The 12,834-nt window shown below is 39.9% G+C and overlaps 1 protein-coding gene across 1 annotated transcript in view; it reads right to left on the minus strand.

The window, feature by feature from the left end:
- Positions 1–826: 826 nt before the first annotated feature.
- Positions 827–12,834, minus strand: part of EIF1B (eukaryotic translation initiation factor 1B) — a 42,066-nt gene continuing 30,058 nt past the window's right edge. The window contains exon 4 of the mRNA XM_040546881.1: positions 827–2,056. Within this exon, the coding sequence (XP_040402815.1) occupies positions 2,003–2,056 (54 nt within the window). The 3' untranslated portion in view covers positions 827–2,002. The remainder of the gene's footprint in view (positions 2,057–12,834) is intronic.

The following is a 12,834-nucleotide window of genomic DNA, read 5'->3' on the forward strand; positions in this document are numbered from 1 at the left end:
TTATGGCATATGAAAGGTTATATTTAATGTTATCTGGTCTTGACCTTTAGACTGAAATTTGCATTTGATTTTCAGTTCTTCTGTGAATATTCTACTTCCTGCTCAAAACCCTTTCTAAATTGTGAGCAGTGCACATAATATTGCAATATTGAGCATTTTACACAGATGACAGTAACTGTTCATGGCTTTATAAAGTCTACTGTTGTTTTGAAGTGAAATGTTGAATTTTGTATCCAGTGGGATTACAGTGGAGATAGACCTGTTCAAACCTGAGACAATCCTTGTGCTCTAATCTAACTGCAGAGAGTGTGTCTGCTCTTTGGGAAGATTTATCATATGTCCTCTTTTTGCCTGAGTTTATGCCAAGACATAGCCTAAAAACATAACATTTTATACACTGGATAGAGTTGGATGCTTGAAATTTCATTTTTATGATCCCCTTGCAGGTGAGACATTAATATAGTCAGTCACTTAGACATAAGCGGGAATAGTCATTGTTTGTCACTCTGTACTTACCCATGCCAGGAATGTTCACACGCAATTTCATATTTCAGAAATAATCATTCATCCACACATTCATTCATTCATTCATTTATTCATTCATCATTTCCCCCCCTGCCTCTGGCTAGTCCTCCTATAGTATTACAACCTTATTACCATTTTCATCTTAACAGCACCAACTCACTCAACTGGTCTAACATAAATTCAGAACAAATTCTCCACTCTTATTTATCATTAAACCCGGCAAATTCTGCTACAGATCTGAAGAAAAGCTTCTTAAAGCTTATCTGTTTTTTTTCCCCAATCACATCAGTAACACTATATTTTATTAAAATATATTGTCTCCATTGTTAATTGTTGGCATTAAAAAGTGAGACTTGAGGATCAGAACTTCACAAAGAGACCAGGCAGTGCATATGCTTACTCACAAAGTTAGCATTCTGTATAACTTTGTATTTTTGGATCTTTTATTTTTCCTGCATTTTTGGACCAATTCATACGTTTGTGTAGGACAGTGTCCTCAAAGCACCTAGACACACGGTTGTGAACATATTACTCAGTAGTGCCAGCATGTCTCTCCCATGCTCCTCTTCCTCATCTTTATTCCATTCCTTATGCCTTCTTCATCCTTGTGCCAGAGCAAATCAAAGGAAAGCTCAAACCCCTAAAAACCAGTGGCTGAATTATCTCCCAAAGGAAGGAATGATGCATCATTCTGCAGCAGTGTTTACAAGAATTATGAGACACATTTATTAAAGCATTTTGAAGTATCTTTTTCTATTCAGCTGTGAGCAAGATACACCACTGAATCAAATAATGACCTTCTGTCCTCTTTAGAATTAGCAATTTGATGACCAGCATCATTAGTGCAATGAGGTTAGTGGGCTGCTGTGTTAGACAATATGCTGCATCATCGACATTATACTTGGGTTCACTTGCATGAGAGGATCATGAGAGGAAGAAGGCTGTTCTCAGAGGCCTGTGTGGAGGTGTTTGTTCAGATTGGATCTGAGTTCAGAATGCATCAAATTAAAAAAATAATATAAAAAAGTTATATTAAAATATTTGAAATGAGATATTGTGCTGATAAGCTCAACTGGGTAGTGTCCAGAGAACTGCATAATAACATGCAGGTCAAGCAACAAGGGGAGAGGAGATGTATTTAATAAATTTAATTTGTGATTAGACAATACTGATTGCCCTAATTGAGTAACTTATTCAATGTGAATTCCTAGTATTCACTTGATCTGTTCTCTCAGGAATACTAGCAATATGGAGCTCATATATTAAATCCAGAAAAGCTATTTACAATATGTATTACTTGTCATGGCAGTCATATTTGCTGAGTAATGTAACTATAATATAGCATAATAATATAACTACCACAAGCAGGAAAAGACAATCTGCTTGAAAAAATTGCACCACCTTTTTTAGAGACACAGAAAAATGCAGACTTGTCTTTAATATCACCAGCAGAAACTTCTTCGCTGAGATGTCGGATTTAAATTGCAATGGTTATGGTTCCCAATTGCCACTGTGCTCTTCCAAGATTGCCCTGAAGAAGAAGGATGACATAATGAGCAGTGCTAGTTAAAAAACAAGACCTATTTTTTTCCTCATTTTGGAAATTGTTTTCTGCATGGTCTTTTACCTTGAAGAACTATATGGAACCTGACCATGAAATACATTACAACAATTAACAAAAAAAAAAAAAAAAGAAAGAAAAAAAAAGAGAGAGAGAAGGTGCGTCATATGGTGGGACACCTGTTTTGTGCATTACCCCATTCCCCACCCCAAGTCAGAGCCCTTGACCATGAAGCAAGGAGGGTGGGTTCCCATCCTGCTTTGACCAGAGAGGGTTTGGCTGTACTTTCTCCCTTCCAAGGAAGCCCCCAGCCTATTTTTCTGTAGGTACCGGGCTGACACTGTGCTGACAGGGCCAAAGGAGAGGGGGTAGCAGTGTCCTGGTAGCATCCTTCAGGTAGATGGGAGTGATGTCCCTGGATTATTTCTGACTGTCTCATACAGAAACAGGTCAAGGAACTGGAACAGACCCTAAGACATCTCCCTGCTAGTAGACATTTCCTTGCTCCAGCCATGTTTACCATTTTGCTCCACTCTAATATATGAGATGCTGGCATAAAGTGCCTCCTCACCTTTATCTCCCTTTCATTTTCAGTTGGGCCAGCCTCCTTTTGAGACTACTTTCCCCAGACAGTCCATCTTATAGTAAGTGCAGCTATAATCAAATTCCTAAAATCTTCCACATTGCACCAGTCTGAAAGGAATCCGTACCTTCCTCATCTTCTCAAGTTTTTGTCTTTCTTTTGAAAACAAAACAAAACAAAACAAAACACCAAAACCCACAAATCCCTGGCAGTCCCCAGACTTTGCTACATTTCTTCTGAGACCTTCAGCATCCTACTTCACTTTTAATTGTTCCAGTGCAACACATTTCTGCACTCAGATGATGAATTGTCAGGCATTATCGTCCCTCCTCCCTCATGGTTTGCATCCCTTCTCCTGGCAGGCAGTGCTATATTCTGGGCCCCACATTCTCTGGCAATTGGCCTGTGAGTTCCTCCTTTTCTGGTGTGAATCTTCTGTCTGTTCTTCCTTCTGCTCTCTGTCACAGTTGTTTCAGTATTATTTGTGGTTTTGCTTATCCCTGTTTTTGCTTTGCCTTCTCTCATCTGTTCTCTCTTTCCACTATCGAGCTACTTCCAGCTGCTGCTTTGGGGTTAATGATCTCCCACATCTTCTGCACACCTTCAGTTATCACTTCTATTCCTTGCATTTTCCTTGCATTCCAATTAGCAGAGGGAAAGTGTCATTGCTTCAATATCTACTGTTCAGCATATGACAAAATAACACCTCCTGAAGAAAAGCTTGTTGGTGGTGTTGGAAAACTACTCATTTTAATTATCTTGTGCTGTTCAGAAAACAGCAGTCATAACTGAATGAGACTGTGCTATGGTTTGCAGAGATATTTGGCTGAATTAGGATGGTGCCCTGTTGCTCAGAACTGTGGGGAAAAAAATGTTTGATATGAGTCAGAAAACACACAAACAGACAGTCCCTCTCCCCAAACTGCTCAACACTGGCACATATTCCCCTGCTAAGTCTCAGAAGAGCTCTTTCAGTCCTTGCAATATTTCACAAACTACAGTGGCCTTCTTCATGAATAACCAGATGGAGGGTTTAACTGGGATAAGCAGGTGATTGCAACTCAGTACTAATGTTTAATTCTCTAAAGAGAATAGCACCTACATTCTTCCAAATAATAGTGAATACGCACCTCTGACAATAGTAAACATTGTCACAGGCTCAGAGTTCTTACAAGAAAAAGAGCTAAAAAAATTCACTACATGTTACAATGAGAGATTAGATGCTATTATAAACATATGCTTCATTCACCCTGCATTCAGTTTTCCCCCATTTAGAGTCACTGCAGAATAGACAGCTGGCTAGCGACTCATTTGCAAGGGGAAGTGGGCTTAGTTTATCTAACATTATCTTCAGGAAACAATGAGTGAATCAATCATATCAATTATTTTTGCTCACTCATTTGATCTCTTCACAGCCTTCTTCAGGAATCTGGCTGCTACAAATACTTTTAAACTGTATGGATGGTTTTGTAATGCCAGCAAAGCATAGGATTTGCAACTGCTGATGTGTGAACTGTAGCAGAGCATCACAGAGGGGAAAACCACAGTAGAAATAAAAGGCCAGTTTAATTTTCTTCACAGTTTCTATTAGTTTATTTTTATTTTCCTCTACTTCATTCCTTCCCTACTTCTTTTTATGTTGATGCAACGTGTTGATTAAGAAGTATTTTACATCCAAATGAATCCCTGTCATGGCCACCACTAAAGATGGGCTTTTCTACAGTGCCTCTGTTTTTCATCCTAAAGGGATCATTCTTATGAGTGCCTGGCTCTTTTCCCCTATTATATCATCAAAACCCCACAATCCCTTGAAACTCATTTTTGCAGGATATCATTCTCCTTACACTTCCTTCATGCCACCTGGGCCTGCATTCAATATCTAAGACTGGCCAAGAAGGGACCAAGGGAGAGTAACAGAAGGAGATGGGCATTATCTGTAACTATGACTACTAGAAAGAAAGCAGGAAATGTGTTTTTGGGATTCTGCAGCCCCTTGTCTGTGAACAGAAAGAGCAGAGCCAGCCAAGGTAGTACATGGGGCTGAATGATGAATGTCCTTCAAGACACCTGGGCTTTCCACAGCAGTCTAACACTGTGGAGAGACTGGGCTGTGTTTGTACGTGAAGGCAATTTTTGGCCAGTCAGGATGCCTTTTAATCAAGAAACCCATCATCCTTTCACTTGCAATGATGCTGAGATAAATTCTTGCTTCCTCATATGCTATTTTCACAGTTTTTGAATGAGTGTGTAGTGAAGATATATTCACCTGTGTACAGAAACACACAGCATGAAAAAGGCAGTTATGGCATTGCCCACACAGCATAGGATACAGACATAATGTCAAAGAGAAGTATTTCTGATATTCATGTTGAAATGATTCTGTCAGTTTTTAAAGAGTCTGCATTAGTAAGGCATATAAGACCTAAAGAGACTCATAAGTCTCTATGACAAAGTCAATTTCTGCTGCAATCTGTTAACGCCTGTGGTAACACAGTGCTAGTGCACTGTCAAGGGGTGGATTTATGCAGGCAATCTATTACTTAAGAATCGTGAGCTTATTTTCTAAGCTCTGAAAAGCACAGCCAGTGTTGACTATGAACAAATTCACCTTCCTTCACTGTGCTACATCACTGAACCATATCTCTGCTTCTGGGGAAAGCACTTTGCTGGAGAACTTCCTTCTAGTCATGGCAAAATATATAGCGATGGCATCTGGGCCTTGCTTGGAGGCAGGTGGCAGCTAATGCCTGGCTGAGGGGGCCCAGGGAGTGGAGGCTGCTGGTGGCATGACCAGCCCCATGTTTGTGCTGGCAGCAGTCATGGTGCCATTTGCTTGTGCCTGGTGTCTCTGGCTGACTCCCAGTGCAAACATGGCAGCAGTTCATCCTCCTATGTCAGCTATGCCTGTTTGAAGAGGGCTTGCCTGCTCACACCCACCTTGACCTGCTGTAGAGCTGCTTTGAAGAGCCCATGTGATTGCTATGAGAGAGGCTGTACACATTGGTTTTCACAGGCCTCCTTACAGCCACGTGGCCTGTAGGAGCCATAATCACTGCTCTGAAGACACTTTAGAAATCAGGATACAGTAATGGGCAACTGCTCAGGTCAGTCGAAGTACATGCAGCCTTTTAAATGCTTCTGGTACCCATTGGGTAAGTTGCTACGCTTAATCTATTAATATTAGGCAATAATTACTATGTATATTAATAGGCTTAGCAACTTTAAGGTAGGGGATAACCACTCCCCTCTTTCTTCACCCAAAAATTGGCAAGGTTGTTTCATTCTATCCCAAATTTTTGTTGGAGTCCCTGCGTTCCATATATACTTATAAATTCTCTCTTTGTGATGGCTTATAGATGAAATAGTGTGGAATTCTGGCTGTGTAGTTGAAATTTTGCATCATGTATTCTTGTGATTCTACCAGTTGGCTTATAGAGCTGAAATGGCTAGTGACTACACTTGACCTTCCAAGTTTCCCAGTGCTGGTGCTGTTTTTGGTTCTTGTTGTTGAATTTGGAAAATTCCCTTCTGTCCAGTCCTGCTGAGACCTGCAGCACTTGGAGTATATTGCCAAGAGTTTCTTCTTACTAAACAGTCCACAAACCTGTCAAAGATTTTTCAATAGCTAATTTAAAGGAGGGATGGGTCACTGTCACCAAAATAGCTCCAGTTATTTGAACTTGTCAGATCTAACTGTTTAAACCATGCCAGGCCCTGCTTGAAAATATACTTTAAACAATTTCTGAAAAAAAATAAGACTGAAGTAGCTAGTATATATAAAAACAAATGAAAGCTACCCCATGTGAGATCTCAGAGAATGCAAGAATGCTCTGTCCAGAAATATCAGCAAAACTATTCTGTTTGCCTTAGAGCCTTCATAAACTGTTATAAAGGAACCCTTCTGAATCTTAATTGATGATGCCTTGCTCATATCCTGGCATCCAGGAAGGAATTGTTCTTTTATATCCAAATGAGATGTTTCCTGCAGAGACAAAGCACACTGTGAAGGAAATGGCAATTAAGTATTGAAGCCCATAATGGCAATAGTTGTAAGTGAAAGTTAGCCATGCAGTTGCAATGAGAACTGTTTACTTATTAAATTTTAAAATCTGACCTTAGCATTACTGTTACCATAAACTCCTAAATATTTTACAAAACTTTATTTACTGTAAATTGCTTTAGTTCAATTGGTTTTCGTGCAGCGACAGTTATACGTGCAAAAGTATGTGTATAACATCATTATCCTTGTGTCACTTCATGATCAGATGTACACAGGGATATATTAGAAATTCTTTTTTGTCGGTCTACCTGGTTTACAAATAACATAATGGATACTGAATCAAAATAGTTACGGGAATCAATTACTCAAGAGAGCATGTGCTCTTCAAATACTGCTCACTTAACAGATCACTTCTTATTTTATCTCCTTTGACCACTACTTGTAGAGAGCAGTTCTGAGTTAAATAACCTGCTGGGCAAGAATTATTTATAAAAGATTACATGCATATGACTGATGAAGTTTTTTATGCCGTATGGACAAGAACATTAAACCCTGGAGAAGAAACGCATTTGTAATTGCAGCTTGAAATGCATTTACTGTAGCAGGTGACACCACGTATCACAAATATCAAATGCACAATATTCTTTTTGTACTTGGCTGAAACTAATGAAATCTTTGAAAATGCTATGAGGCATATCCATGTAGAAATAAATTTGCCCTAAAACTGTGTCTTTAGAGCTTTCATACGCGCATCTTATGTCAAGTCCTTCTGTCATGAAAAGTGGTTACCAGTGTCTGTGTGTGAGCAGAAGTGTTTGTGTGTGCGTGTGTGTGCATATGCTAGAGGAAAATGTCAGTTCAGACTTTTCCTTAGTTTTTGTACGACAGAGATAAACTCTCATGATCTCCTGCTGTTTCCTGTTAGTAGACTGTCAGAGGAGAGATATTTATTCAATGCCAAATATAATTTCATTGTTATGTCCTTAAGGATGTGTTTGTTGTTAAATTTAAGGACGAGTTTTACCATCCACCAGAGATAGAATTTTAGCTAGTATAAATTAGCTTAGAGCTTCTGAGATTTGTGGAGCTGCAGAGCAACAGATCCACAGCTCTTTTCTGTGTGGATGCAATGATGGAAAACTTATGTTGCATGTTAGAAAAAGACTAATAGCAAGAGAGCGGGAAAGTGAAGAGAGGGGCAGAAAGAGAGGAATTTCTTCCTGTGGTGCCAAAAAAAAATCCAATGTTGAACTGTTGGGGGAATAATAATGACTAACTGATCAAAAAATAAAAATAAAAACTGGGGGAGAGCCTGTCCACATTCAGCAACTGGCTGAGGAGAGCAGAAAAGGAGCATCTGGAGCTGATATAATTGAGAGGGCCATTCTTGGAAGCTTCCCTGCAGATTAGCCAGAGTAGAAACATAGCTCAGTCTCCAGCTGCACCATCAGCTGTGAAGCTTGTCGGATACCTCCAACACTGAAGAGCCTGTCACTCAGAAATCAGAGAAAGTCGGGTTTTGTTACAGGGTGCAGAGGTAGGTACCACATGTCTGATTCACTGAAGCTCAGTATTCCCATAGCTTTCCTGAAATGCAATTTTCAGGTGAATCTAAACAAATTTAGGTATTTTAGAAGAGTTATACAATCCTCAGAGCTTAATGTTCCCTCTAAAAACTACTTGTGATAAATTCCACTTGTGATAAATTCCATTTTGAGATTGTAAGTCTTATGTTATTTTATTTGAAAGGGCTGACCTGTGGTAACCAGAACCTTCTATCAGGAGGCATCAACCGAACTTTTCCAAAATTTTGAACATAAATTTTTGAAAAGAGTTTCAAAGCCCTCAGATGTTTCATTTCATTGCTAATATATATATATATAAAATCCAGTGGTTTTCCAAATGAAGAAAGCTTCCATCTTGAAATGTCGGATACTTCAAGAAGTAGCCACAACTTGGAAGTCACAATTTTATTTTTTTTTCAGTTCTCCTGTACTGTCATTTTATTTCAGTTGTCAGTTCATTAAAATCTTTTAAGAGCTTATGATTTCACCTGATTTGTGTCAGGAACATTTTTGTTCACCTAGAAGCTTGTGTAGAATGGGATTACTTCTTCCTCTATTTCTGTAATGATTAGCTCATCTGTTTGAGTGAAATGCAGGGCTTTCCTGCATCAATAAGAAATTTATGACTTGACAAAGCTCCCCTAGTACTTCTAATGCATCTGCCTTAGCTTTCAGTGGATTAGAGAAAAGGGAGCAGGCTCCATTTTATGTGCAAGCAACTCGTCTCCTAGGCATTAAACAAAAGCAATAAAGTTCAGAGATAATGGACTGGTTTCACTCCTAGCTCACCACCTCAGGTTTGTCTATTGGCAGGTCCTCTGTGTAGCAGGTAGCAATGGTAAAATGTGCTCTCCATATGTTCTCTTATAAACTGGACCCAGCAGAGTGATAGCTACATTTCTAAGCATTTAGCCTTGACCTGTCCCATATCCACTCCCAGTTATATAATTTAATAAGTAATTGCAAGGGGGTGGTATTTAGCCTTGAGTTCGTTTTTTGATGGAGCAGCCTCCCTGTTCTTGTGACAATGTTTCCATATTTATGTGGCCAGTATTCATACCCTTGGTTTGAAGCAATTGCCTTGTTACCATGCCCTGATGAGCCTTTCCTGTTGCCATTGCAGCCATGAAAGCTGGAAATTGCAAGTGCTGCAGGTGGTGAGCAGTAGGGTTTGATTAATCCAAATTCCATTTTCACATTGAAAAAGGATGGGGCAAGAGGAATGCTCTGCAGCTGAGTGTCAAACATAGTTAGAAATATTGCAGTTATGGGGATGAGGATATGGGTCATGCAGTAATTATTTTGAGCCAGGAGTATAAAGTGAGACCATACCAGAGATTTGTCAGAGAGAACTGCTTTAACTCATGGTTATATAAGAGCTCAGTGAGAAGGCCAAACTGCAAAACAAGTGACTTTTTGTCCACTGTTGTATTAAAAGTGTGATTTTCACCAAAACTATGCTGGGCTACAGGCTGTTAACACAATACATAGGACTGACATGAATTTAGTGCACAGCTTGGAATCAGAAGATCATGCACTCTTCATGTAAGCAGAAAAACACTCAACTGCTGGCCATGAATTACAGTCTTGGAGTGAAAATAAGAATAATACCCAGAAAAAAATATGACCTTCGGAAATATCAATGGTAGCTTCATCCTTTTCCTTTTTCCCACCTGCTACAGATTCCTTGGGCTTTGGGTTTTGGTTTTGGTTTCTTTACTATACCCTTTTAATCCTGGGTTTAATATTCTTCTAGGTCTGTCTCTGTTGGTATTGTAGCCTTACACTTCCTGGCTGCACTCATGAGAGGTAACGTTTCATTACTGCCATTTCACAGGTAGCATGCTGTTATTTCAAAAGGAAGCAAGATATTCAATGTGTGTGTGAACTAGAGAAAAATATTTTATTTCTCTGATGTATAAATTCCATGAATTTCCTCATTTCCATGGGTAGGAAGAAAATGGTGTAAATAAGCTCCAAATGACGATGTTCATTTCTGCACTGTTCTGTCAAGAAATTGATGGGACTGACATCCTGTTACCAAAACACTTAAATCCTGAAACTCACATATTTGCTGTGGAAACACCTGCATATTTGGGACATGTAACATTGGCCCAGAATTTTGTCTAACTGTTGGAACCTTGAAATTGTTTTAAAATGCACTGTTTTATAAAACCTTTCCTGTTTACCATCTGCAGGGTAATTCAGCAAAAAACAGACCAAAATTAATTTTTCTTGTAGGCTCATACCAAGGCATGTGAATGGAAGATTGCAAAGCATCCTACACTGCCAGAGCAGCTCTTTGAAGAGTTTACCATTTTATACAGTTCTTACAAGTGCTGCTGAAGTTGAGCACAAAGCAAGTTAGTGTAACATCACTTGCCATGGTTGCGTGCACTGGATGTGAACTTTGGCCTCTGCCAAGCAGGGTCTTGCAAACAATGACAGTGCGAGGGGCAGTGAGGGGCTGTTCACGGCAATCTGTCTGGAGCAAGCCACCTTCTTTTGGGGTGGAATGGGGCTGCTCTCCTGGACTGGAGAGCAGTCGTGCTCCAGCCCTGCTGGGCCAGAAGACAAGCCAGGTCTAGATGAGACTTAATTGGCGTGTTTTTATTCCTCATGGTCAGTGCTGGTATTCCTCCTCTGGCAATTTTCTTGCAATAAACAAGTAGATTACAGAAGTAAACTTTGAAAATAAATGCAAAGAGGCTTGGGCAAATTCAGACTTCATCGCAGCAGCAGAGGGAGCAGAATAAACTGTTTTTCAGGGATGTTTTCACCGGGTTGGCCTGGGTCTCCTTGTGTTTTCTGGCAGCATGTTTGGCAAAAGCACTACACACTACTAATTGGCTCCTCTTCTCTAATCTGTCCAGCTTCCAGTAACAGACTCCTCTCATGCCCATACATTGCTATGCTACCATCTGCATTGACTAGGGCATGAAATGGTGCTGGTTAGGTACAATTATTTCTTTTGGGGTTTATGTTCTGTAGCAGCTGCCCATCAACTGAATAAGTCACGTATCAACTTGTGCACTTGTGTGTAATCACAGCACAGACCAGCAGCCAGTTTGTGTCTCTTTCATGGTATGATTTTTAAACAGCTTATTTTTGTTTTGTTGGTAGCTCATTTTACCATTAAATGGTTATGCAGGTACAGATTTTGTTTGGATTTGTACCGTGAGAAGGAGAATTAAGAAGCCTTTAATTGGCATTATTATGATTACTGTGTAGCATGTATCATGGACTTCTTTAAAGGAAGGCATTCACTTCCTCTTATTCTTCAGCCTGTATTCACTTATATAGGACAGGGATTCTGCAGAGTGATTGCCACCAATCAGAAAATTCAAATGCACATTGCTGTGCATGTGCATACAAAGATCATGTCACACTTCTACAGACTAACTTGGTATTTCTAGTAGTTTGTGCATATGTCTCACGTTACTGTTCCTCTAACACAGGATTCATTTGCTGCCTTCCTCCTCCCCAGCTGTGGAATTTCCTCAAGTCTGTAAAACAAAAATGACTAACAAAGCAATGTCAGTTACATGGGGAGAGCAAGCACACGCCTGCATTCACAAGTGCTCAACCTGCCTGTGGTTGGGCCAGCTGGACATAATACCTTGAGCTGCACTGCATCACCATCACTGCCACAGTGCATCCCTTCCTGGGGACATGTGCAGTCTCAGCTGTGCCTTGTCCATCCAAACGGCTCATTTTTATCTGTCAGTGTTTGGTACAGTGATCCTTGTATGTTAGGGAATGATCATGTGAATTGTTACTGGCAGGGAGTGTGGGATAAGCAGGCAAAGTGGGGCAGGGAGTAATCTCTTGACTACAACTATAGCTGAATGAGGAAGTTAAATCAAACCTCTGGCTGTAGGTGTCAAGGAATACACCAGGGCTCCTTATTCATAGATAAAGACATATATCAGTTAGGAGTCCTGCCAATCTTCACACACAGCTTTCCCATGGAATATAGAGAGAGGACAGGAATCGACAACAGTTGACAAACATACTCCACAAGCTAAGTACCTGCTGTATTAAAAGTGAATATCTTCACTCCCCTGTCTTGTAGAAGCCGATATAAGCCTGGAAGAGTACTGTGAGAGCTCCCATTCAGTGGAATTTTCCACTCAGTATACATACATATGTATGCTTTGTGCTGCTGGGATGCTGGCAGAGTGGCTGCAGGTACTACAGAAAAAGCGTATTCCTCAATGCTTTGAAAGACACGAAAAAAAGAAAGGGAGAATGATGAGAAATGGTTTATAAAACCTGTCTCTTCAAAATGCAGTAAAATAGCATTTATTCTTGGAGTGAATTGCAGGGTTTCACAAAAGACTACTTATCTGAGACCCCACTGATCAAGTTGAAATGGTGATTTTTATATTCATATTTACTGAAAATTCTGCAGTCATTATCACGTATATATTATTATTTAAAAATAAACACACAAGCATTTTTGACACTGTCAGCAGAGAATGGTGCTAGATTCTCTCCTTTTTCTCCATGCCAGCCAGTGGCAGATAGGCAGACTAGGGCAAAAATAGGCACCTTAGTGTGTTGGGGCAAGATGTACACTGTGGAGGGAAGTGATCCT

Source organism: Cygnus olor, chromosome 2, assembly GCF_009769625.2.
Source record: "Cygnus olor isolate bCygOlo1 chromosome 2, bCygOlo1.pri.v2, whole genome shotgun sequence".
NCBI lineage: Eukaryota > Metazoa > Chordata > Aves > Anseriformes > Anatidae > Cygnus > Cygnus olor.